General features: G+C 45.8%; 1 protein-coding gene across 3 annotated transcripts in view; it reads left to right on the top strand.

The window, feature by feature from the left end:
* Positions 1 to 27,221, top strand: part of Ank3 (ankyrin 3) — a 317,856-nt gene that overhangs the window by 127,514 nt on the left and 163,121 nt on the right. For all 3 annotated transcript variants that reach the window (XM_032888731.1, XM_032888729.1, XM_032888730.1), the window contains one exon: positions 18,536 to 18,634. In XM_032888731.1, coding sequence (XP_032744622.1) covers positions 18,536 to 18,634 — 99 coding nt within the window. The remainder of the gene's footprint in view (positions 1 to 18,535; positions 18,635 to 27,221) is intronic.

The following is a 27,221-nucleotide window of genomic DNA, read 5'->3' as shown; positions in this document are numbered from 1 at the left end:
GAGGTTAAGCCAGTGGCATGTACTGCTTTCCCCAGCCTGACCTGCAAGTTTTTGGGTTTTGGTTTATCTTGTTTTGTTTTGAGACAGAGTCTCACTCTGTACTTCTGGCTGGCATATATATATATATATATATATATATATATATATATATATATATATATATATATATATGACCCCAAACTCAGAGATCTGCCTATCTGTCTCCCAAATGCTGGGGTGAAAGGTCTACACCACCATACCCTTAACACTGCAGCTCTTCTAAAGAACTCATAGGGAGCTGACTATCAAACTCGGGCCCTTCTTCACTGTCCAGCCATCTTGTCTGATTTTCCTGACAAAACAAATCTTATTGAAGACACATTGGTAGATTCCCACAAGGCCTTGCAGTTTACCCCTCCACGCCCTTCCCAATGACAGCACTATCGTACATATACTAAGAGTTCCTAATACATGGGAGCATTCTGACACGGGAACAGCACTGCTCATGTCCATCTCACTTGAGATGCTCCGCCAAACTTTAGGAGCTCCTGACACCTTTGTGGCGGAGGCTGTCCCTCCAGGGGACACTCTCAGTCTAAGACAGACTTTCCTCCAAAGCATGGCACGTGTCCAGTAAGGTAGCATTGTGGCAGGTCTCTGGAGCACCCCCGATAATCAGAAATGTCACATCCAGAATGTCCTGCAGGACAGTTTGCTGTGGTTTAGGTCAGCAGTGCAAAGTTAGCCTTTAACAAGTGTTTAAGGGATGGGGCGAGATGGCTCTGCCAGTTAGAGCACTTCTGCTCTTGCAGAAGACTGGCACTTGGTTTCCAGTACCTATGTGAGGCAGCTCACAACTGAGGCACCAGGGGGTCGGATGTCCCCTTCTGGCTTCCTTGGCACCCACGGACACACAGACATGCACGTGATAAAGATAAAAACGAATCTTGAATAAAAGAGAAGTCAGTCGCATGGCATAGCCTGGAGAAGGAGGAACTCCAATAATTAACAAACAAACTGTGATAGACAACGGGAGATACCTGTCCCTCTCCGGTTTCCCCTAGACTTCAATCCATGCTCTGAGAGAGGTTTTTCTGTGACCTGAATAAATCCTATTTTGAAATCCTGCAAGTCAAAAATTCTATTAAGGCCAGAGTCAGCAGAGCTTAGCTTTCTTCATTTGCACTTAAAAAAAAAAAAAAAGCTTAGCGTCGTTTTCCTTCCCATCAGTTAGCTCCAGAAGCTGCACTGGGCTGCCACGACCTGGGCTGACCTCCCGCTGAACATTCCAGTACATTCCCCACACTGCCCATCTGAAGATACCACTTTTAGGTTACTCAGCCCTCAGCCACACCTCATCCCATCCTCTACAACTACTGGTATCTCCATACAAACTGGAAGGGAGGCAGAGTCCGGTGGCTGGAGGATGGTAGAAGGGCAGAGACGCCCATAAAGGGAAGGAGTTAGCACTTTGCAGACCTCGGGAGTCAAGGGGAAAGTGCCTCAGGGCACATGCGCAGTCCACTTTGAAGCAAGCGAGTCTGTGAAGACGCGTTCAGGAAGGAGACCTGTGTGGGTTAGCATAGGTGGAAAGCTGAGTGACACTTCATTAGAAACACAGTTATTGGAGTGGGCCAAGCTGAGAGAGCTCTGAGGTGGAGCATGCGCCGGCACATGCGCAGTTTGAGGCACCGCGGGTGAGACGTACTCAAACAGGAGTGGAGAAGAGCAGCTAAAACTGCATCTCAGACACAAGTGTAAATGAGTCTGCAGAGGAATGATTAGGCCAATCAGGGCAGTGGGGGCCGGGCTGAGGGCACTGGCCTGAGCCCGCACAGAGACAGGAGTTATTGGTGGTCCACATGGAGACGCCCCTTGTCCGTTGCAAGGTGTGTGGAAGTGAAGCCAGGCTCGGTCGGGAGCTCTTGCTGTCCCTGGTCACGTATGGAAGAAACTGTGGGTGAGGCATAGCTGATGCTGGTTTCTATGCTCTCCACAATCCTCTCAGAACCTCTCAAGGTGATAAGGGAGCATCGTTCTCCTCGGAAGACTTCGTAATTGATAGAAGACTTTGTTTACTATTAGCATATATTATGCATAACAGTGGGTTTCGTTATGGTAGTTCCCTGCTTATATATAATGTACTTTGATCTTTTGTACCCTAGAGGCATTTTTTTGGTTTTCATAAGACTTAGCATTCAATGAGAGTGGTCCTGAGTAGCTCAACCTCTGTGCATAAGGAGGAAGGGTCTGCTTCAAACCCCACACGCAGTAAGTGATCCAGTGTCCACAACACAACTGTCCAAACACAGTGAACCAAGCATCTATATACAGCCATGTGATACAGCAGGGCCACATTCCAGGAAGAAGGGAAGCAGAAGTCTAGACCAGTAGTTCTCAACTCGTGTGTCTCAGCCATCAGAAAACACATATTTCCAATGGCCTTAGAAACCCCAACCATACGTGTATGTTCGTTGCCTCTCCATAACCATAAGACACACATATGCACACACATGCACACATACACACATGCGCACACATACACGTGCACCACAAAAGAAACAAACACACATCATCCATGAAAGGTACCAATGAAGTGGGATGATTCTGGCACCAGAGGTTCCATGTGTGTGTACATATAAACTTCATGCCGGCTGCGGGCCAGAGAAACCTGATAGCTGACAGTTTGTTCTCTGGGAGTAACCAGGTACAGGATGAATTAAGTCCATCCTTTATCCTTTAATAATCACGCTTTGGATATTTGGGATGAACTTTCCATAGCTTGGAATCTGGTGACCTCATAACAAAGACACGGAACACACATTCTTGGCAAGACGGACAAGGCAAGCCTTTCACTACAAGGAGTGAGGCCCAAGGAGTCTTGAGGTGAAAAACAAATTTCCCAATAGTTCATTAGTGAGGGCCTCTTGATGACTCTCGAAGTCTGCAGTGGGTGCTTGGTCAGCACATTTTTAACAAACACGTCCCGTGATTCTTCTGGTCAGACGAGATTAGGGAGTATTTACCAAGGTCAGGCTGGGAGATTCATTGTCTACATGTTGCCCAAAGTTGCATCATAGAAATCTTTTAAAATAATTTTTTAAATAAAAAGTCATCGGTTCTTAATCATTCTCGTAATGTTTACAGCACTTTAATCTGGGTTTGCATTACATCTTAAAGCTTACATAGGACCTGTATGTAGCCTTTCCTTCGAACCCCACAAGAACAACTACTTTTTTTTTCCCCAGAGCTGAGGACTGAACCCAGGGCCTCGTGCTTGCTAGGCAAGCGCTCTACCACTGAACTAAATCCCCAACCCCAAGAACAACTACTTTTACAGAGGGAAAACATGGAGGTCACCAAGGAACTGATGGGCCCAGGCCTTTCCCAGGAATAAAGTGGCAGGGCAGGGATCCGAACTCGAGCCTAAAGCACAGGAACATAAGCACCAGAAACCAAGACTACTTGGCATCATCAGAGCCCGGTTCTGATGATGAAGTCTCGTGGCTTCGGTTCTGAACCATCAGAGCTAGGGCATCCACTAAACTGGAGGAACATGAGCTCGGAGCACAGCAGGCTGAAAAGTTGAGGACCAGGCCCTGGTTCTTGGCAGTAGCTTCGTCTTGGTCCTTAGGAGAACATATCTGCTCCTTAGGGCAAAGACCCTGACCCTTTACAGGGGCATCTTCCTCTAGCCCTGTTTGCTTAGGAGCCTCAGAGGTGCAATTTTTATTCTGTCATGCGTCTAAAACTTTAGTGAGTGCCCTGTCTACCAATTACCCAAAAGGGGGGGGGAAAAACCCCTACATTTCCAAAGATCTGGGATCCTGAAAATCTGCAAGAAATGATTTACTTCCTAGGGGGACTGAAAGGAAAAAAAAATCCCACATGGAAATAAGCTTCAGGTGTATCCATATTGATTGAGTGGTAAGGAAGATGTACCATTCTGGTGGCCCGCCATGTTTTGGCTTTGTAGTTTGGGTGGTGGAATGTCAGGAAACTGGTTGGAATGGTTTACTGAAACCACTCTGTTTATGAGGAGCACTAGAAATCTAGACTTTCTAGACACCCTCACGTGACTCAAATCTTGAAATGACGGTCTTCAACACACAGAATGGAAGTCGGTTCTGCGTTTTTCAATTTTTTCAAATTTTGTTATTTTATTTTACGTGTGTTTGCTGCCTAGGTGTGTCTGGGCACCGCCTGCAAACCTGGTGTCTGTGGAAACCATCAGAGAGAGTTAGATCCCCTGGAACTGGCGTTACAAATGGTTTTGAGTCAGGATAGGGAACTGAGAATCAAACCTGGGTCCTCTGGAAGAGCGGTCATCGTTCATACCTGCTGAACCGTCTCTCCAGAGCCCAATTTACTATTTTATTCACTAATCACCAGGCCTCATTTCCCTACCCCACCCCCGAGTTAAAGTTCTTTTTCTGTTAGTTTCATTTACCTATTATTTGAGAATTCCATACATAGCACAATGTATTCTGACCGTATCCTCCCCATCCCCTCCAACTTCCCAAGAAACCTTCCCTCACATCCCCCTCCCAACTCTGACTTCACATCCTTGTTTGTTGTTTGTTTGTTAGCAGACCTCGCTGAGTCCTGTTACAGCTGCCCTCGTGTGCATGGGCGTAGGGGTCATCCACTGGAACATGGGCTACCTATGAGTCCCCACTTCCAAAGAACACTGCCTCTCTCCCCCTATCAACTCTTAGCTCCCAGCAGCTCTTAGTTGGGCGAATGAATTCCTGAGCCCTGAGCCCCCAATGGCTTACTTTTTAAGGCACAACTGAAATGCAGTTTGAAATCTATATATTTAAAAAGCATACAGTTGGGTATCATGGCTGGCACCTGTAATCCTAGCATCTGGGAGGCTGAGACAGGAGCATCGCTATGCGTTCCTGGCCAGCCTGGTCTATAGAGAGTGAGAGCCTGCCTCACGCTTACCTCAGTGGTTCTCAACCTGTGGGTCGTGACCCCTTGGATGGTCGACTGACCATTTCACGGGGGTAGCACGTCAGCTATCCCGCCTATCGGTTGTTTGCATTATAATTTGTAACCATAGCAACGTTACAGTTATGAAGTAACAAGGAAAGAAATTTTGTGGCTGCCGGTCACCACAATATGAGGAACTCTATTAAAGGGTCAAAGCCCTAGGAAGGCCAAGAATCACTGCGTTAAAACAAGAATAACGAAGAATCAATATTATGTATTGAATGCCTAATGGGGCAGCAGCTTAGCTAAGACGAGCATTAGCAAGGGTTTGAAGACCAGGGAACTCTTACATACAGGACAGGAAAGTGAAATCATCTGGCCACCATGAAGAGAGTTGACTGATTGTTTGCTTAGCAGAATTATTGTAAGGGGGCTGGAGAGATGGCTCAGTGGTTAAGAGCACTGGCTGCTCTTGCAGAGGTCCTGAGTTCAAGTCGCAGGAACCATGTGGTGGCTCACAACCATCTCTGATGGGATCTGATGCCCTCTTCTGTCACACAGGTGTACATGCAGATAGAGCACAAATAAAATAAATAAATAAATAAATAAATAAATAAATAAATAAATAACTTTTTAAAACGAGAGAGAGAAAAAGCAAACATTATCACAGACACAATTAATTGCACTTCTGGGTACACGCCCACCCCAAACCCACAAAAAGGCAGCATTGTCGAGGGAGATTGTCCACCTGGATTCCTAGCAGCGTTGTTTAGGAAATCCCAGAAGTGGAAGACCCCGATGTCCAGGGACAGGTCAGTGGATCAGCAGGAAGGCATACACACATGCATTTAGACTACCACTCAACCTCAAGAAAGGCAGGAGAAACATACTACACACCAGATGTCCCACCAAGGAACCCAGCTCGGGTGAAATGAGCCGTCACGGTAAAAGCAAACGCTGAGCAATCGCCTCCACGCAATGTCCAGGGCAGACACAGAAGCAGAAGCAGAAGGAACGCGCACGGCGGATGTCGCGGTCTTAGGCGCAGTTCCACTGTTGAAGATGCTAAGAATTCTGGAGAGGTTGTGCCGCAATGGGAGTCCCAGAAGGCTTACTCCACTGGGCACACAGCGGCTAAAACAAAAACAAAACAAAAAGAAAATGTTAAGGCATACTAATCTACCACTATTATCAGTATTGAAAGCCGCCCCACTATGCCAGCTACACAAAAGTCCAGCCCACCGTGAAGCTGGGTGGGGGTGGGGAGGGCGGTGTTCAGAGCCAAGATGGCACCGGACACTCCTTCTCTTAGTGGTAACCCTTCCTACACATTTTTCTTCACCCAGTCATCATCTAGAGATGGTCTAGAAGGAACTCGAATTTTTATGGGAAAGCCAAGAGGGGAGAAGTAACTAGCGGTCCCTCAGCAGAGGGGACTGTTTATTCCAGATCTCTGGCTTTAACAGCCACTGGTAGGACCGACCCCGCCCCTTCCTGTGGAGGAATAGCACAGCACATTGTTAGTTACCATGTGTCCCTCCCCAGCCTGATGTCCCAGGTTTCTCTGCTGTGCTCACGGCAGCACAGTCTTGCCGTGGCCCTAAACATCCTTTTTCAACAGCACCCTGCATCCTGTCTTGAGAGCTGCCTCTTCTGGAACCTTCTGATTTCCCCAGGCGACTTCATGGCTGCATCACTGCAGTTTTTCTATCCCGAAATTATTTCATAATGGCCATGAGAGGAGCAATGACCTCATATGCTTTGGTCACTGTCTATATAATAATGAAGTGTCCTGCCTAGCATGTGCATGCTTCTTAACTACCAGGTTCTATTTCTTTTTATTTCTTTTACTGCATTTAATTGTGTGCATGTAAGCACATGCATGCACTCTGTGTGTGTGTGTGTGTGTGTGTGTGTGCTCCCATGTACGCACTCGCACATGCACTTGCACACTTTCAGGCATGCACCCAAGCATGCTACAGGCACATGTGGAGGTTAGAGGACAAACTGCAGACATTCATTCTCTCCTCCCATCACACTTGGGTCCCAGGGATTGAACTTAGGACATCAGGGTTGGCAGCAAGCTCTTTTACCCAGTGACCCATCTGACTTTGCCCCCTGAGCTCCGTGTTTAATCTTTGCACCTGCTATGCAAGCCTCTTAATGGCCGCTTCAATCCACCGCCGCTGTGGCCTTCTTCTAGATTCTCCACACTTCTCTAAGATTGAAAGCTCATTGTATGTCATTTCTCATCAGCACAGCACTAGTCTCGTGAAGGAAGTCTCAACCCGGAGTCAGGCAAACTGTGAAAAATTACTTTGAGTCTTGGAAATCGTTCATAAAATATGGATAAGCTTAAGCTCTCTTTCTGGGACCATCTTGTATTAAATGAGATAAAAATAAGGACTATTTTTTACTTTTCCTTCCTTGTTTTTTTTTTTTTTTAACATGAATCTTCTGGCTTAGAACTCACTCTATAAACAAGCCTATAGAATTAAAGGTGTATTCTGCCACGGTTGTATCCCTTGCCAGCCCTGTGATTGAGGTAGGGGAGGTATTTGTCACATGGACGCACATATAAAATCACAGGATATGACACACTCCCTCCAGCCTCCAGCAAGAAACACGTGTAGGAGGTTGGGTATCGGGCCTGTTCTCACGCTCGGTGAGTTGTGCTTCTAAGTGGATGTACAAGGAATGCCTATAAGCTTACAACCAGCACAGTTTCTTCCTTGTCCCAAACTCATTGTTAACAATCTTCTTTGTATTTCAAAACCAGTTTTAGAGTTAAAAATACACAGTACAGGTTCTTACAGGGGGCCGAGGGCGGAGCTAATCATCTTAATATAAACAGTGGCCACGCCCTGAGATGACTCGGAGGGAAACCTGTGTGCCCTGGAAGCCCCCGCAACCTGAGTTTTGATCCCTGGAACTTACAGAAAGGTGGAAGAAAGGGATCAACTCCACACACGCAGCATGGTACACAGGCACCCATGCACATATCTTAAATACACGATAAGAGCAAATAGAACTATGGATTGGGGGAAAACGGCTCAGTGGTCAAGAGCCCCGCCACTCTTCCGGAGGACCCAAGTTCAGTTCCCAGTGCCAGCTGCCTGTAGTTTCTGCTCCTCCTCAGGAGTTCCAGTCCCTTTGACCTCTTGGGCAGCGTTTTTATTCACATGAGCATGCTTACACAGAGATACAGACACGCGTGTGCAGTGAAAATAAAACGAAATCAAAAAATTTAAATAACCGCCCAACCGTCCAGATAAATGATCCAACACACTTGGACAAAGCCCAGGAGACAATTACTGTATTCTGGTGATGGTTGTTCCCCTTCATTAGAAGTAGAAGACAAAATATGACCTACAAAGTTAGGGTCTTAACTACAGTTTTACAGTTTGATGCCTTAAGGGGTAAAGGTGTTGGTGCGAAGGTCTGTCTGAAAGTTCAAGTGGCAGGTAGTTGAGGAATGGGCCAAGAAGCCCCGTGTAAGAGTGACTGCAGATCTTCCCAACAGGGAAACAGCTATGGTCTCTTTTTTGTTAGGAATTTGGCCAGATAATGGGCCCAGAAATTTGAAATAATTAAGCTTGCTAATCCTGTAAATTTTTTCTCAATATTCTAAATAGTTATCCAGATCCTGTTAGTATCCTATGCAAATATATAGACAGCCCATTATTTTCATAGTATAGAGAGCATATGCGGTATGTATGAGTTCGACTTTGTGTGTGCATGTAGCCACCATATGTAAAAATGATTGAGAAGTCAATGACAGGGAAAAGAAGTCGTTGGGTAGGGTTATTAATGCTCTACTTTTCAGTTTGAGTAGTAATTACATCCAATAACATTATGGAAAAGTTAAATAAGGTACTGTTTGTATTGGTGATGAAAGTGTGGCTTTTAAAGGAAACCCAAAGGGTTTGGTAAAATGGGAAGGACGATACCTGGGAATTGGGAGCTGTAGATCTTGGCCAGATCCAAGTTCTGTAAATGGCTTAACCACCCTGAGTTTTTTTCTCTCCTGGCCATTAGACCGAATAAATTCTGATGCCCTTATCTGTTAAACCACATTGTTAAATGCTAATGTATTCCCTAACATTTTGAATGTACCGAGAAAAAAAAATTCTTTGGTAAAAGAGAGAAAAAAACCACATTCCATTAATATGCTAATTCATACTAAAGCAAAATCTGCTTCAGATTGTTCAAAATTCCTATGGTGCCAGCGCTACCGGCCGCTACTGTGAACCCAGCACTTGGGAGGCAGGTAGGAAGGTGGAAAGTTCAAGGTCACCTTCTTCAGGTACATGGTAAAATGCCATGTCAAAGAAAATCACATCAGATTTATTTTTCTGTATCTTAATCCAGATTTCTCATCTCAGTTAACATAGATCTTTTGCCACAGTGAATTTTATCCGTTGAAGGCGGGGTGGGATGATGGGGGAGAGTAACAATATACATATATATAGCTTCGGTAGCTACCTGGGCTGGGAGCCTCCCTCAAAGCTCAGATGTGAGGGTTGCTGCTGAGCAGGTAAAAGCTGATGCGTGCCTGTCAGAATAGGGAACACAGATGGTGTGAGCTGTGACCCAGGCGGGGTTGGCACGCCGCAGGTCGGGTTGTACTGAAAAGTACCCACTTCCCTACTGTGCCCTGGGCCAACATCCGTGACTGTTATTTTTAGAAAATTCGAGGGTACACAAGATGTCTACAAGCCTCCCATGAATGCCAAGTGAATTGTCGGCCCGACGTGTGTGTACCCCTTTTTAAATGCATGCATGTGCGTATACAAATGTCGAGGGACTTCTGCTCTTCCTGTGTCTTATGTATGGTGTAGTCATGTATCTTACTTCCGATGGTATTAGTCTCTCAGTATCTGTTCAAATGTCTCTCACCTTACCTAGGACGTAAGAATCCTGTGACAGGAGAGCTCTGAGGCCTCCGTGTGACTACTCGAGTTTGTGGTGCACATTCTCCTATACGCCATAAAACTCACAATCGTTCTCGATGTTTCTACTTTAGATGGTGACTTATCTCTTATATTTCTCTTCATTCCTGTCGTCCCCAGAGGCCTTTCTTCCTTCATGTAGGTCTAATTTTCTGCACAGTATCCACGCTCTTACTGTCTTGGGAATACCTTTATCTGGTACCCTACTGGAGGTCTCTTAGTAGTGGGACTCACAGTTTGTTTGCATCTCCAGCAACCTGTGTCCTGCTGTGTGATTGGTTGGTACGGTATTCAGATGGCGACCCTTCTGCCCCTAGAGCTTGTAGTGTTGTTTCTTACGGTGCTTTGGGTTCATTCTTCACCCGTGAGTGTTCTCACATTCCTCGTGTCCGACTCTGTCTCTTCTCATGCAGCCCCTGGTGTTTCTCTCTCTTTATACCTTACTGTGAAAATTTTATTAACTCACGTATCTTTCAAGTTCATCAGTCTTTTGCCCTACTGTAAAGACCCACTCATGAGCCTAATGAAGCAATTCTTCATTTCTGAGATCATACATGTTTTATTATATATAATAATATGTATACTATAATATTTATCATACTATATAAAATATACTATAGAATATATAGCATATACTATACATATTCTATATGAAGTATATAGAATATATTTCTATATCATATCATATTAGTATATATTATATTATATAGCATACAGTATATATAGTACATTTTTCACAGCATATAATATATACTACATATTATATGATATAGAAAATATACCCTACATATAGCATAGATAGTATATAGTATATATACATATGCTATAATATATATAATACATTTATATATAGTATGTAGGATTATATAATATACTGTTTACTATATATATTATCAAGCATTTTGTTAGGCTCTCTTGAAACGCCATCTCTTGGCTGAAATCCCATCAGTCTCTTGTAATTAATTGTTTAAGTTCTATACAAAGTATGCTCTGTCTTCCTTTGCTCCCTTCCACCCCTCCCATGCGTTCTCTCTCCCTCAGGCTGGTTCCTCTCAGTCCTCACTTCTTTCTTTTTGCTCATGCGCCACAACCATCTCAATTCTCCACATGTATTAAGGTCCCCTGCACCTCTTGAGGATGCCCTTCCTGGGTTCCTGATCTACATGCACATCCCCATGAGCTCACACACTTTTAAATTTAGGTTCTGGGCACAGGAAAGCATGAGGTGTTCGTCTCTCCGACTGTCCATCTTTTGGTTTGCGGGTTGCATCCATTTTTGTGAACTTGCCATGAGTTTATTTTTCTTTACTACTGTATAAGATTCCACTGAGGGCTGGGGAGGCAGGTTACTGAGCAAAAGTGCTAAGTTCATCTCCTCAGTACCCACATAAGAGCCAAACACAGTCACATATGAATCTCTCATCTAAGTGTATCCCTACAGGGAGGTGGGAGAAACAGGAGAGTCCTCCTCAGAAGTTCACAGGTAGCCTGTGAGCTCACACGGTGGGGGTGGGAGTAGGGGTAAGGGAGCTATCTCAAACAAGGCAGAGGGGATAGGACTGATGTCTGAGTGCCACACTTTAACACACACACACACACACACACACATACACACACATTCACATGCACACACATATACACACACACACATGCATACACACACATACATACACACACACACATACACACAGATACACGCATACACACATGCATACATACACACATACACACATTCACATACATATACACACATACACACATGCATACACACATACATACATACACACATATACATTCATACACACACACACACACACACACGGGCATGCGTGCACACATATGTGCACACAAACACTCTCGAATCCACAGAGATGAACAAGCACATACTCCACAGACAGAAAAATGTCATCGTGCACACACACCTTGTTTCCTGTAGCTATGCATCTGTTATGAACACCTAGCGGACTCTCCAACAAGGCTGTTGTGAGGGCAGCTACGTGCAGGATGTGCAAGTGTCTTGTAGCGCTTTGACTTCAGTCCTTTGTTCTGAATCCTGATGCGTGCACCAGGACCATTTGGTAGTTCTGGTCTCTGATTTTTGAGAAACCTCCAAACCAATTTCCGTAATTGATAGGCAAGCTTACACTCCCTCCAGAGGTACATAAGGGTTCCTCTTTCCCCACATCGCACCAGCATTCCCTGCCATTCGTTTAGCAAAGATACCCATTCTGAGATAGGGTCCTAAAGCAGTTTGTGTTTTCCCTGCTGGCTAAGAATGTTGAACAGTGGGGCCGGAGAGAGGACTCGGAGGTTAAGAGTGGTTGTGAGAGACAGAACCTGGGCATCAGGGAGGAACCCAGCAAAGCTTTCGCTTCCTAGTCTTCAGATTCCTCCAATGGAGACTTTTTCTAGACTCAAAAACACCCCACTTGTGGTCAGTCTTCCCTTTCATCTCTCTCTACATGCCAGCAGTCCAGCAGAATTCTCTCATGCTATTGGCTGCTGCTGCTTGTCGCTCTGAGCTAGGCTCCGCCCAGGGGGCTTCCGTGCTGGCGCTGGCTCTGGTAAGGAGTATGTCTGGCCTCAGGGCTGGCACATTTGGAGGCCTTTACACCACAGCATCCAAACCCTCCCTCCTATCTGCAACGGCGGAGTCGAAGGCTCCCCACGCCAGCTTGAATCCCAGCAAGCTCGTACCAACTGACACAATCCCAGTAGGAAGCACGGGCTCTGAGAAACAAAGCTTCCAGTCTCTATGCCTTTTTCAATCTGCTGCTGTCGGCTTCACAATAGAAACCCAGTTCTGGCTCTGTGCGTGGGGAAGGCAACAGACCTTCTTAACTGAAGAATCGATATGCAAAAATCCATCGATTCCTCCACAGGACCTCCTTCTGTCTTGATTTGCTCCCAGTTCTCCAGGACCAGCTATTATGGGATGTAGGGAAGGGACCCAGGGCCTATCAGTATGAAGGTCAATTTAACACTTGAGAAGCAGAGTCTTTAGACAGAAGTATTCTGATCCCCACCTCAGAATAGCAGTTTAAGAGGGTCTGCGGGTAGAGTTGTCCTCCCAACCCTGCCACCAATGAACTCTTTCTCAATTGGCAAATTACAGAACAGTTCTATGTCTCATTTTAGTAGATGGAGTTATTTTTGTGCCATCCGTCGGATTGTTGCAAGGATAAAAATGGAGCTATAGATCTGCAAGCTGTATTTGTGTGTGCGTGCACACACGCTCGCATGGGCACGTGCACGTTTATTGCATGTCCATGTATGTGTACGTGCAATGTATGTGCATGCTGTACATATCAAGGCCAGAGGTCAACCTCAAGTGTCGTTCCACAGAAACTATTCACCTTACTTGTTGGAGTCAGAGTTTCTCACTAAGATCTGGGAAATTGCAAATTAGGCTAGTATAAAGGAGTGGCACTATTAGGAAGTATAGCCTTGTTGGAGTGGGTGTGGCCTTGTTGGAGTGGGTGTGGCCTTGTTGGAGGAGGTGTGGCCTTGTTGGAGGAGGTGTGGCCCTGTTGGAGGAGGTGTGTCACTGTGGGTTTGGTCCCTCACCCTAGCTGCCTGGAAGTTAGTGTTCTAGCAGCCTTCAGATGGAGATGTAGAATTCTCAGCTCCTCCCGCACCAGGCCTGCCTGAATGCTACCATGCTCCTACCTTGATGATAAAGGACTGAACATCTGAACCTGTAAGCCAGCCCCAATTAAATGTCTGTTCACAGAAATAAAACCCTAAGACAGCTAGCTCATCTGGCCAGCAAGCCCCAGAGGTCTGTCTGCCTCTGCCTCCCCAGTGCCGGGGATTATAAATGTGAAAGACAGTGCACCCAGCATGCACAGCAAGCCCTTTACCATCTGAGCTCTCTCCTCAGTTCCGTTTATAATACTTTCTAAGAGATTTAGAAATGCAGAGCCTTCCTCTAAGGGAAGTCTAGGACTTAGGCTTCAAAACCCCTTGGGCCATCTAACTCATTTATGCGAAAGAGAACAGAATGCACAAGAAAACAGAGGAAGAAGATACTGCGGGTCTTCACCCTGCCAATTGGCCTGTGTGACAAGGGTTAAGGAAGGCCTCAACCCTGGAAAATCCCTCTCCTTAAGGACCTATAGCGATAGCACAGGAACGGAAGCCCAAGGGTTCACCGAGCTCAGATGAACTGCTTCCTGGGTTCTCCCTAGCTCAGTGCTCCCCCTGCTGGCTCAATACTAGATCTGCCCACATAGTGCTGCTGCCTGGACTCAGAGCAGACCAATCAGAGGAACCTCAAGTCATCACAGCACATTCTGCCCCTCCCACTGCTGTCAATCCCAGCCTAGACCAAACAAAGCCCACTCTGAGCTTGTCACCGGGTTCACAACCCGGCCCTCCCAGCTGAAGCCTTCGATCAGAAACTGGCAGACCTAAAACAGAACCCAGCACTTGACAGCCCACAGAATAGCCATTCTTGTGGATTATGTGTGGCTGCTTTGTGCTACAGTGGCAGAGGTGAGCAGGTACCCCAGGGGTCGTGTGGCCTACAAAGTACAAGATTCTGCCATCTGGCTTTGTGCACAGAATGTTTACTAGGGGATTGGGAATGCAGATCAGTAATAGATTGCTTGCCGGGCACTCATAAAGCCCTGGGATTTATATCATAAATATATATACACACACACACACATGCACACGCTTATGCACGCATGCACATATAGGCACTAGTTTTACCCACAATTTTCCCATTTATTGAAAATAGATTTTTTCATAAAATGTATTCTAATTATAGTTTCTCCTCCCCCAGCTCCCCACTTCCCGTCCTTTCTGCCTCTCCTTAAAAAACAAACAGGCGTGTGGAGAATAATAATAAAATAAGATAAAACAAAAAAAAAAAACAAGTTGGAATAGGGCAAAGCAAACAAACAGAAAAGTTTTATAAAAGTCAAAGAAAATAGCAGGAGGAACGCATGTAGATGCAGAGACACACACATGTGCACACACAGGAATCGGGAACACATATAGATGCAGAAACATGTGCACACACATGAATCAGGAACATATATAGATGCAGAGAGACACACATGCAGAGTCACACACATGTACACACACGGGAATCAGGAACACATATAGATGCAGAGACACACATGCACACACATGAATCAGGAACATGTATAGATGCAGAGACACACATGTGCACACACAGGAATCAAGAACACATACATATGCAGAGACACACATGCACACACACATAGGAATTAGGAACACTATATAGACACAGAGACACACACACACGCACACACACAGGAATCCCACAAAACGTAAAACTGGAGGCCATAATATATACACAAAGGGCCTGAGAGGTTTGAAATAATATAAAATAAAATAACCAACGTGGGCTGATGACATTACGCGACAAGGAACCTTCGAAGTCCCCATGGAGTTCATTTGTGCTGGCCGCCTACTGCTGGGCACACAGCCTACCCTTAGGAGCAGTTTGTTTCCCCAGGGAGACTCCCTAGAAGAAAACTAATTTTTCCTTTGCCAGTGGTTATCAACTGATGGTACCTTCTGGGTTAGGAATTGGGGGGGGGGGTGTCCTCCTCTCCTCCCAACCTTAGGACTCCCATCTAGCACAGACCCGTGAGGCCCTCCCTGAGCATGCTCCCTCAGTCTCTGTGAGTTCATACGTGAGTGGATCCTGCCCTGTTTAAAAGGCCTTCTTTCCTTGGTGACCTCCGTCCCTTCCGGCTTTTTCCACCTCTCATCTGCAGAGTTCTTGGAGCCCTGAGGGGAGGATTTGATTTATCCAGTTCTTGTAACACAATTCCTTAGTTGTCAGCAATTTCTACCAGTACTACCACAACAAATTGTTTTTCCCCAAGCAGGCTTTATTCTTCTTTTATTTAATAAATGAATCACTGTTTTATACTTTGCTAAGAGTAATAGATATAATCCATTACTCTTTAATTATTAATGATTATGAGAGCAAACCTTAATTTATTTTTTAGCTCCCAGAAATAATGAGAGAAAGGGGTTTTACAGTCTTCCCATTTGTAAGAGGATAATGTATAGCTATGGGGCATTTGCTTGCTTTTGTTTTTTTTTTGTTTTTTTTAAGTTCAAGGGAATGGAGAGATGGCTCCGTGGTTAACAGTGCTTGCTGCTCTTTGAAGGGACCAAGTTTAGCTCTCAGCGCCCACACCGAGAAGTTCACAACCACCAGAACTCCAGCTCCAGGGATCCAACTCATCCTTCTGGCCTCCAAGGGCATCTGTTCACACATGTGTCACATATTCACAAAGGCACACATACACGTACACATTAAGATAGCTAGATGATGGATGGATGATGGATGGATGGATGGATGGATGGATATGTATATATATCCTCTCCCTGCCTCTCTCCTCTCCCTGCCTCTCTCCTCTCCCTGCCTCTCTCCTCTCCCTGCCTCTCTCCTCTCCCTGCCTCTCTCCTCTCCCTGCCTCTCTCCTCTCCCTGCCCTACTTAGCAAGACCCCCCCATCTTGAAAGATTCTTTCTCCATTAAAGATGATTTCATTGAGCTATTTATTGGATTCCCTATCTCTTCTTGGTTCTTACAGCAAGGAGACACCATGAGGTAGAAGCCAAAGGTTGATTAGTGTAGGGTAGGAACTGTGACTTGAACTCGGGGCCCTGCGTATGCAAAGCAGGCTCTGTCTGTGCCCAGCTCCAAGGCTGATATTTATTGAACCTGGATACGGAGGATCTGGAATGTACTGTAGGTCTTATCTCAGTCTTTGTGTTCAGAATTTTTTATTATAGGATGTTCTAACTTTTTTGTGTTTAAAGTTAGTCATTTCAGGAACCCTCCAGCCATGTTAGTTCATGCAAGAAACCCTAAATAAACACAGTGGTTACCAAAAAAGACACGGAGGTAGAAGGGGGCCTTGTTAGGGTTCACTGGGAGTAGGGTGGAGAAATGATGGGTGTGATCAAAATGTGTACATGTTCATATGTGTGTGCATGTGTGTGTATGTGTGTATGTATGTATGTATGTGTGTATGTGTATATGTGTAAATGTGTATGTATGTGTACATGTATGTGTGTATGTGTATATGTGTAAATGTGTATGTATGTGTACATGTATGTGTGTATGTGTACATGTATGTGTGTATGTGTATATGTATGTGTGTGCATATGTGAATATGTGTGTGCATATGTGTATATGCATGTATGTGTGCATTTATGTACACACATGTGTATGCATGTGTGCACGTATGTGTATATGCCTGTATTTTGCATGTGTACATACACATGTATATGCCTGTGTGCATGTATTGTGTATGTCTATGTATGTGTACATGTGTATATATGCACATGTGTGTGCATATGTACATGTATGTGTGTGTGAATGTGCTTGAAATAATCAAAAACTGGATTTTTTTAAAAGAGAAAATAAAAATATAAAAGATGTAAAGAAATTAAATCCCGGTTCTGTCAGCCGTTTCTGCTTGTAAAGACTGCAAGACAGGTTGTAAAACACTGTGAAAACTGACTACAACACTAAGAGTTCAGGGACTGGAGTAAGTCCACATCACCACCCAAGCCAAGAGGGATCAGTCCAGTTCCTCGAGAGCAGGAAGTGATCAGTACCTGGTAGTCTTTGCATGGGCTCTCAAACTCTGCATGTATGATTGCCCTGAGACCGATTAACATGTGACCTCACTGAGTCTTTGTGAGCAATGAGATATAAACTCATGCTGCGGCACCCAGGAATAAGAAACCAACATCGGGGATTGTTTGCAGTGTCTACTTACGCTTCCTTGGTGGTTTAGAAGCAGCAGTCAGTGTAGGGGCAGTGGACTCTCTAATGATGCTTTCAGAATGCACCAGCATGAAAGGCAAGGATCTGGATTCTCCACCTCAGTGAATAGTCTCTCATTTACAACCCAAGACTCCTGCTGAGACTAGGAGGAGCTCAGGGTCCCAGGACACTCCTTCAGCTCAGTCTTCGGTGAGCCCTTTCATTAACCATTCCGTGCTCAACAGTGCAAGCGAGCAAACAAACGAAACACGTTGAATTAAGAATTAAGAATACAAGATTTGGGACTGGAGAGATGGCTCAGTGGTTATGAGCACTGACTGCTCTTCCAGAGGTCTTGAGTTCAAATCCCAGCAACCACATGGTGGCTCACAACCATCTGTAATGGGATCTGGCACCCTCTTCTGGCAATGCAGATAGAGTACTCCTATGCATAAAATAAAATAAATCTTTACCAAAAGAAAATGTAAGATTTGGACCATCCGGCATGTGCCGCGTGTCTTTAATCCCAGCACCTAGCTTTCTAAGGCAGGCATAGCTTTGTGAGTTTGAGACTAGCCCATGCCACATAGTCATCGCTGTCTCGATGAAAACAAAAACTGAAATATAATAGAAGAAAACAAATAAGATTTGGGTAGTCAGTCACCAGCAGCAATAAAATAAAGTTGGACCTCATCTAATAGACTGCCTCTCTTGGAATTCCTGAGTCTGGTTTTGGGGAGGATGCTGTTAGAGAGAAGTTGGAATGTGTGACATCTATACCTTGAAAGGGGGAAATGGGGAGTGGAACAAGGCCAGTGTGGGAGAGGCTTGGGGAACAGTGTCCTGCTTAGGCTGTGTGTGTCAAGCCTGTGACCTCTTCTCTACTTCCTCTGCAGAATGACATCACTCCTTTGCATGTTGCCTCGAAACGGGGAAACGCAAATATGGTAAAGCTGTTGCTCGACCGGGGTGCGAAGATCGACGCCAAGACCAGGGTAAGTGAACCTCCCCGGCCCGGGCCTGTGTGACTCTCCCAGAGGTAGAAACCCTCACCTGGCCCCTGGCCTATGGAGAAATGCTATTTTATTTCTCTGCTTTGTTATTGTCTCTTGGGAAGTAATCGTCATTCCAGTGTATATGGTATGCATCTAAATGGCTGTTTATGTATAGCATACTGTGTGTGAGCCTCCCAGCTCAGCCCTTGACTGGGGGTAGGCAAGTCGGCCACTAGAATTTTGTCATCTAAAGTTAAAAGAACAAAACACCCTCCAGTGACCAAGGTCTTTGTCCACCATGTCAGCCTGAAATCCCAGTCAGGATGAGTGCATCACAGAGCCCCAATTCATATTAAAATCACATTCAAGAGACAGCATCTTCCCGACTCTGCAGAACCGACACATGTATGAACGCGCAGAGACCGTGGCAGCGTGCACAGGGCTTATACAGATTCAGGCCAGACAGGGTCCCGGTGCTGAGAGGGAAGAGTAGACAGGAGCTCCCGCCCCCCAAAAAAAAAAAAAAAAAGATCTCCAATAGAGTCTCGCCAAACGTATTAACCACAGGGAAGGACGGACCGCATGTCGGGCAGTTGATGGCTAAGACAAAATGAACTCAATGGTATTTCATAGACTTTTTAGCTCATCAATTTCTCCGGGCATTTTTTGGTCTTCCTGGTCTTTTGCTTGTGTATTCTGGTTTCCAATTTTGTGTTTTTATAGGGTTTGTGTTTGCCTGTTTCTTGTTTTCTTTGCTTTCCTGCTTACTTTCCTTCCTTCCTTCTTTCTTTCTTTCCTATTATTTTGGTTTGCTTGCTTCTTTGTTTGTTTGTTTGTTTGCCTGTTTTCTGAAGAGAGTGAAGAAGAAGGCATGCACTCGGAAAGGTGGGGAGGATCTGGGGAAAGTCGGGGGAGGGGAAACCACGATCAGAATAGATTGTATGGGGAGGGGGTAAAAGAACCTGAAGTTGACCAAATAAAGTACAAGTCTCAGCTAAGAAAAACAGAGAAGGGCTGGAGAGATGGTTTAGTGGTTGAGAGCACTGGTAGCTCTTCCAGAGGTCCTGAGTTCAAATCCCAGCAACCACATGGTGGCTCACCACCATCTGTAATGGGATCCGATGCCCTCTTCTGGTGTGTCTGAAGACAGTTACAGTGTACCCATAATAAATAAATAAATAAATAAATAAATAAATAAATAAATAAATAAATCTTAACAAAAAAGAAAGAAAAGGAAAAACATACAAAGACTTTCGTTTTTCCAGTTTCATGTGTTTTCAGATCTGAACCAGAGGAAGTCTATTCAAAACCCAGTGTTGTCTGTTTAACCAAGCCTCATAAGCGGGGTCCCTGCCTTGTAACCAGTCCCCACTTCCGAAAGTCTTTATCTCCACATCTCTGAACCTAGCCTGACAGACCAGCTCTATTCCGGTCACACTTCGATTTACTGTCTTATTGACTATTAGTGACATTTATTCACTCAACCAATAAGTGACTATTGGGACCTCTGGAACTTGAGTTGATTGAAGATGACCTTATTTCTGTCTCTGTGGGTAGTCTTTCCTCACAAAAAGAACAAATCATTTCTCATCTTGCATCAGAGGCAAACACGTAGGGCAGTGGTTCTCAATCTGTGGGTCGCGACCCCTTCGATTCCCCCACACACACACACACACTGGGATTGCGCAAGACCGTCTGCATAGCGGATGTTTACATTACAATTCACAATGGCAGCAAAATCACACTTAGAGAGTAGCGATGAAATAACTGTCGTGGATCACCACAATGTGAGGAACGGTATTAAAGGGCCGCAGCCTCAGGAAGGCTGAGAGCCACTACCGTAGGAAGTTCAGATAGACGGACAATAGGGCTTCTCATATCTGTGACCAACTGCCTGGAAAAGGGCAGCTACAGGGAGGAAGAGTTCATTTAAGTTGGAGGGAATACAACCCACCATGACAGAGAAGGCATAGCGGAGGGCAGCTACATTGTTGAAGGAGGCTTACGTGACCGTAACCCCACCCCTCAGATCTTAAAGGCACAGGCAGCTGAGTGTGGACAGGAAGTAGTATAGGACCCTAAAGCTTCAAGGCCTCTCCCAGTGACCCACTTCCTTAAGTGAAGGCTCCTAAAGATTCCACAGCCTTCCCAGACAGCGCCGCTTTCTGAGGACCTGTTATTTTAACACATGAGCCCATAGGGGACATTGAGCATTCAAACCATGGTCAGATCACAGGGAGACAAGCATCAGAGTCCAGATGAACATCAGCGGTTAATTTGAGATGGGGATAGCATATTAGACAGCTTTCTTTCTGTGCCCCGGGCTTCTGGCTTACGGTCAATAAATGGGGGGAAGGGGACCCCTCACTACTACCCGTTCAGTGTTATCTAGAGTTACATCCCTTCAGTCCTGTCAGGAAACAATGTGGATGTGAAGGAAGCATTACTAGATCAATGGCTCTCAGCCTTCCTAATGCTATAACCCTTTAATACAGTTCCTCATGCTGTGCTGACCCCCAACCATAAAATTACGTCATTGCAACTTCATAACGATAATTTTGCTACTGTTGTGAACTATATTGTAAATACCTGATATGTGGGATAGTTGATATGTAACCCCCACCCCACAGTTTGAGAACGACTGGCCCAGAGGAATCAGAAGAGGAAAGCCCGTCTTGCTTTCTTACGTTCTGCTATGGAATGGGGTGGGGGTGGGGGATTTCTAATTTGGTGCAGACCAAATTCCTGCCTAAACAAATGGAAGAGAGGTATATCCCTCAAACATGGCATTCTCTGCATGAATGATTCCCCAACCCTGACCCTCCCCCACCCCCCTTTCCTTCCCAGGACAGTAAACTTCCTTGTCATCTTAAATATTTCTCCGTAAGAAGAGCCATGGGCATTGTAACTTTAATATGGGGCTGGGGATGTTGACTCAGTGGGCAGAGCGTGTATCACACAAGTGTGAGGACGGGAGTTCAGATCCCCAGTACCCACGTAAATTCCAGATGGACACCGCAGCTGGCCTGTAATCGGAGAACATGAAGGCATAGGCAGGGAGCCTTAGAGTAGGCTACCTCACTGGACTTAGAGGATCGAGCTCTGGGTTGAACTGAGAATCCCTGCCTCAATATATAAAATAATATAAAATAAAGAGTGATCGAAGAATACATTCAGCATCAACCTCTCCTTCCACGACACGCATGTCCCTGCACACACATGAGCCACACATCACACACACATGCACACACACACACATACACACACACACACACACACACACACACACACAGTGTAATTAGGGCTAAGACATAACTCTTGCATAGCATATAGAAATCTCTAGCTCCAATCCCCATGGGGATTAAAAAAAAACGGTGAGACATACTAGAAGTTTTAAGATGCTTACATATAAATCTTCCTGGAGTTTAAGAGAGCATGATGTTCCAGAGTATCTGGGTCTCTGCTTATTCAATTGCAAGGAAGCATTCCCCAAATCCCCCATGCCATCATGCTGAACTGATATTGCCTGGCCTGTTGGCTCATTCTAGCTCTTACCAATGCAGTGGCATGGACTGCAGGTACTTATGTGTGAGTAGGTGGGGTGTGAGCACTCACCAGGGATGACAGTGAGAGTGGGTGGAGTGTGAGCACTCACCAGGGATGACAGTGAGAGTGGGTGGGGTGTGAGCACTCACCAGAGATGATGGTGCGAGTGGATGGGGTGTGAGCAGTCACCAGGGATGACGATGAGAGTGGGTGGGGTGTGAGCACTCACCAGGGATGATGGTGAGAGTGGGTGGGGTGTGAGCACTCCCCAGGGATGACAATCAGAGTGGGTGGGGTGTGAGCACTCAGTGAGAGTGAGTGAGGTGTGAGCACTCCCCAGGGATGACGGTGAGAGTGGGTGGGGTGTGAGCATTCATCAGGGATGATGGTGAGAGTGGGTGGGGTGTGAGCACTCACCAGGGATGAGAGTGAGAGTGGGTGACGTGTGAGCACTCACCAGGGATGACGGTGAGAGTGGGTGACGTGTGAGCACTCACCAGGGATGATGGTGAGAGTGGATGGGGTATAAGCACTCACCAGGGATGACGGTGAGAGTGGGTGAGGTGTGAGCACTTACCAGGGATGACAGTGAGAGTGGGTGGGGTGTGAGCACTCACCAGGGATGACGGTGAGAGTGGGTGGGGTGTGAGCACTTACCAGGGATGACAGTGAGAGTGGGTGGAGTGTGAGCACTCACCAGGGATGATGATGGGTGGAGTGTGAGCACTCACCAGGGATGACAGTGACAGTGGGTGAGGTGTGAGCACTCACCAGGGATGATGATGAGAGTGGGTGGGGTGTGAGCACTTACCAGGGATGATGATGAGAGTGGGTGGGGTGTGAGCACTTACCAGGGATGATGAGAGTGGGTGGGGTGTGAGCACTCACCAGGGATGATGGTGAGAGTGGATGGGTGTGAGCACTCACCAGGGATGACGGTGAGGTAGGTGAGGTGTGAGCACTCACCAGGGATGACACTGAGAGTGGGTGGGGTGTGAGCACTCACCAGGGATGACGGTGAGAGTGGGTGGGGTGTGAGCACTCACCAGGGATGACAGTGAGAGTGGGTGGCGTGTGAGCACTCACCAGGGATGAGGGTGGGTGGGGTGTGAGCACTCACCAGGGATGATGGTGAGAGTGGGTGAGGTATGAGTACTCACCAGGGATGACAATGAGAGTAGGTGAGGTGTGAGCACTCACCAGGGATGATGGTGAGAGTGGATGGGGTATGAGTACTCACCAGGGATGACGGTGAGAGTGGGTGGGGTGTGAGCACTCACCAGGGATGACGGTGAGAGTGGGTGGGGTGTGAGCACTCACCAGGGATGATGGTGGGTGGAGTGTGAGCACTTACCAGGGATGATGGTGAGAGTGGGTGAGGTGTGAGCACTCACCAGGGATGACGGTGGGTGGAGTGTGAGCACTCCCCAGGGAAGCATTTTGGACCCGGTCTTAGATGCCACTCTTGACTCAAAGGCTTTGTGGAAGTTGCTATTTTCCAACAAGATCTCTGTGGCTGGGTTTCTTTATAGCCAACAATGCTCTGCCGGGGACTGCCTGCTGTTCTCGGCACTGAACTCTCACCGTCTTCCGAGCTAGCATGAATGTTTGGTACTTGTTGGGAGAAGACTCCCCGTGGCAGATGGTCTCTTCCCATTTTTATTTCTTTTGCGTCAGTCCCCAGCCCAGTCAGAGACTCGATATAGTCCTTATTCTAGAACAATTCTAAATGTCGAGTTCCCTCTCTTGACTAGCTTCTTGCTGTTTACTAATGAGGCTGCAGGCTTGCATTTCCTGGTCAGATGCATTGGGGGCTTTGAGAGCAGTGCTGCCTCCCAAGATGCTGGCACCAAGCCTCTAAGCCTGATCTGCCCTACATGCTTTTCTGCAAGGTGCCCAGTGCCCCATCCTTACATGAGCCACACCTTGGCACAGAGATATGCATGTCTGTCTCTATAACCATAGCACATCGAGTACACTACATACTCCAAAACTACTCATTCACTGGACATACAAAGTAAGATGGACTCCCTAATGTTTGTCAAAAGGCCTTAAGGCACTTGGCTAGATGCTGGTCCTTCTGGGGTGTAACTTTTCTCCCCAACCTCAGTGGCATTCGAGTCTCATGTAAGAGTGAAAAGAAATGTATACACAGATAGAACACAGTCATGGCTCATATATTTACCCTACACCCTCCCCACCCACACACACACCCCAGCCCTGGAATGTAACTGGTTGCATTTCTCAGCTTAAAACTAAGAAAAAGAAAAGCAAACTTCAGCTTGCCTTTACAGTCTTGGGAGTGTGGTTGTCCCGGTTAAAAACAAATTCTTGCCAAAAACAAAGTCATAGCAAGGCCTCTCTTAAGAGAGGAGGTTTTCAAATACAGCTTCACATCAGAGTTTGAATTGTTGGCACAAACACTGGGCGACACGAAAGGTTCCAGGTTTGCCCACGTCATACAAAATGGACTGATGGCTTCCATTTTCTGTCACAACTATTGGGAACTTAGCCCAGCATGGTAATGCTCTCCTAATCTCAGTACTTGGGAAGGAGAATCAGGAAGATCAAGAGTTCAAGGTCAGACTGGACTACATGAGAACCCCCACCCCATCTCAAAAAACAAGCGAGAGCAACAAAAGCCCAAATATTGAAAGGAGCTAGAGAGGCGACTCAGTGGCTAAGAATGCGTACTGTCTTCCTGAGGACCCTGGTTCAGTTCCCAGCACCCATCATGAAAGCTGTCGACCACCTGTAACTCCAACTCCAAGGGATCCAACATCTTCTTCTAGTCAACATGGGGCCCAAGCCCACACATGTTGCACATATGCATGGGCAGGCAAAGCATTCATCCCCATAAAATAAAAATGATTCAGGAAAAACCTTGCAGAGGAGGGAGCCCAATGCCATGCATAAATACCGCATGCCTGCTTTTCTAGATGGATCTAACTAGCCAGCTCAAGTCAGTCACTGCTTTTGTCACTGGTCAGGTCAGTCACAGGGGCAGGCACCCTACTTAATCTCCTGTCTCCCCCTAGTGTGCTTTGGTGACTCCGACAAGAAATAGCTCAACCAGCTAGATGCCAAAGTACGCCACAGTGATCCGCTGTAAACATCCCGACGGTGCCTCTTTCTTAAAACAAAGCCTCGACAAATAAATAACCCATTGTTGGAGTTCGTGCTGAGCCTTAGTGTGGATTTTCAAACGTAGAGCATTCTCTTGAGAAGTATTTGTTCACACCAAGTGTCTAATTTCAGAAAATTCATAATCGCATTGAACGTTCCCACTTAACAAATCAGTTCGTTTGGGAGATTTAGAATCCGTGAAGATCATGTCGTATTTATAACCCTCAAATCAAACCAAATAGTATGAATGGAATTACCTTACAGAACTCTCGTGCTATTCATAAAGTTAAGTATAATATTACTTCAGCACATAACAACCGTAAGATTGATATCGCTCTATCACACAATGAGACTTGGATTACAAGCATGTAGAGTGTGTATTATGGTCTTCTAACAGTTGCTACCATAAGAAGATTTAGCCAAAAAATCAAATGAGAAGACTAGAGAAAGAGTGGGGAGGAGGGAGAGAGGGAGGGAGAGGGAACATACAGGTGACTGATAGGTAGATAATGAATGGAAGGATGGATTAATGAACATTCTTACAGCTTAGCATTCTACATGACACAACCTGAAGCAAGACAAGAGACACAAAGTTCACTAAACCAGGGTAGAAACACCAGATAATATAGGGTTGTCTTCTCTCCAAAAGCTGGAGTTTATAAGTAGAGAAAGGCCAAAGGGTTTCACACGCTTCTCTTTCAACTTTTTTTTTTAATACTCTCTTTTTACGTCTGTGTGGGCACGCATGTGTGTACATGGACTACAGCTTGTGTGTGAGGCCAGGGGCCAGGTTGTACCTTTCCATGTTGTGACTTCTCACCAGCGCCCATTTTCATTCTAACTGACTGAACAGCACCACAATCAAGAAGAGAAGGAATTGATTCTCTGTCCATATATAATGGCAGAGACGAAGTCTTGATTGGAAGAGAGTACTCGATGCGTGGATTGATTAATATTTGACATAATCGACGAAACCTAGTGTTTCAGAGGCAAGGCCACACATAAACTCTCATCTCGACCCTTGACTTCCTGTGTGACCTTGGGTAGTTACCTCAAACCCCCAGAGCTGTTTTCTGATCTAAAAATAGAAAGACCTCCCCCATGGAGCAGTGGTCCAAATAAAATAAGAACCTCCCCCCCCCCAGTATAAATCTCCTGTAACAGAGGACATTAAAAATGGCGCTCCTTTTTCTCTTGGGTTAACTCTACAACTGCCTAAGATTTAAAGCAAGGGTCAGTCGAGTTTTGAGTGGGTGGAAATGCCGACATAAAGAATGAGTTTTCTTTTAAACTCTAATCAGTGCTCACTCGTGAATCTTGACTATCACAACTCTTCTTGGGTGAATTATTGAGTATTACTTTTCTGTTCTCAGTCACTTTGATACAATGTTCTACTTGACCCTCACATGTATCTCCCAGAGTTCTCCTGGTTCTGCTTCCTTCTCCACCTCTACAATGGGGCTTGGGACTGCTTAGGAAAAAAGAGAAGAGCCTAGAGAACACAAACCAAAATAAACACGCTACTTCTGGAAATTTCTCTCCCGGCCATGAATACGTGTCCCTCTAGCCTTGGCTTCGAGCAGAATCCAGGTACTAAGGGTCTGTTCTGGGTAATATTCTCCCGGTGTGACACCCTACTGTCCCCAGCTTCTGGGTCCAAGTCCTGCTCTGTACTCTGCACAAAAGTCAGACCGTAGAAACGTTCTTTTAGCCTTTGTGTACCTAAGGCTTAGCTCTTTGTCTAACAGGAGAATGCATTCTGTTCAGCCAGCAGTGTGTGGCTCGCGCCTTACTCATTACAGTCACCGAAATGAAATACAAGCCCAGGACCAGCCCGTCTGGGCAATTCTACCCAAGGGAAAACCATTCGTTACCTTAGTGCTTTAAAAAAAAAATCTAGGGAATTGGAAAGAAA

Source organism: Rattus rattus, chromosome 18, assembly GCF_011064425.1.
Source record: "Rattus rattus isolate New Zealand chromosome 18, Rrattus_CSIRO_v1, whole genome shotgun sequence".
Taxonomy (NCBI): Eukaryota; Metazoa; Chordata; class Mammalia; order Rodentia; family Muridae; genus Rattus; species Rattus rattus.
The sequence above is the reverse complement of the archived record's forward strand: the minus strand, read 5'-3'. Positions and strand labels throughout refer to the sequence as shown.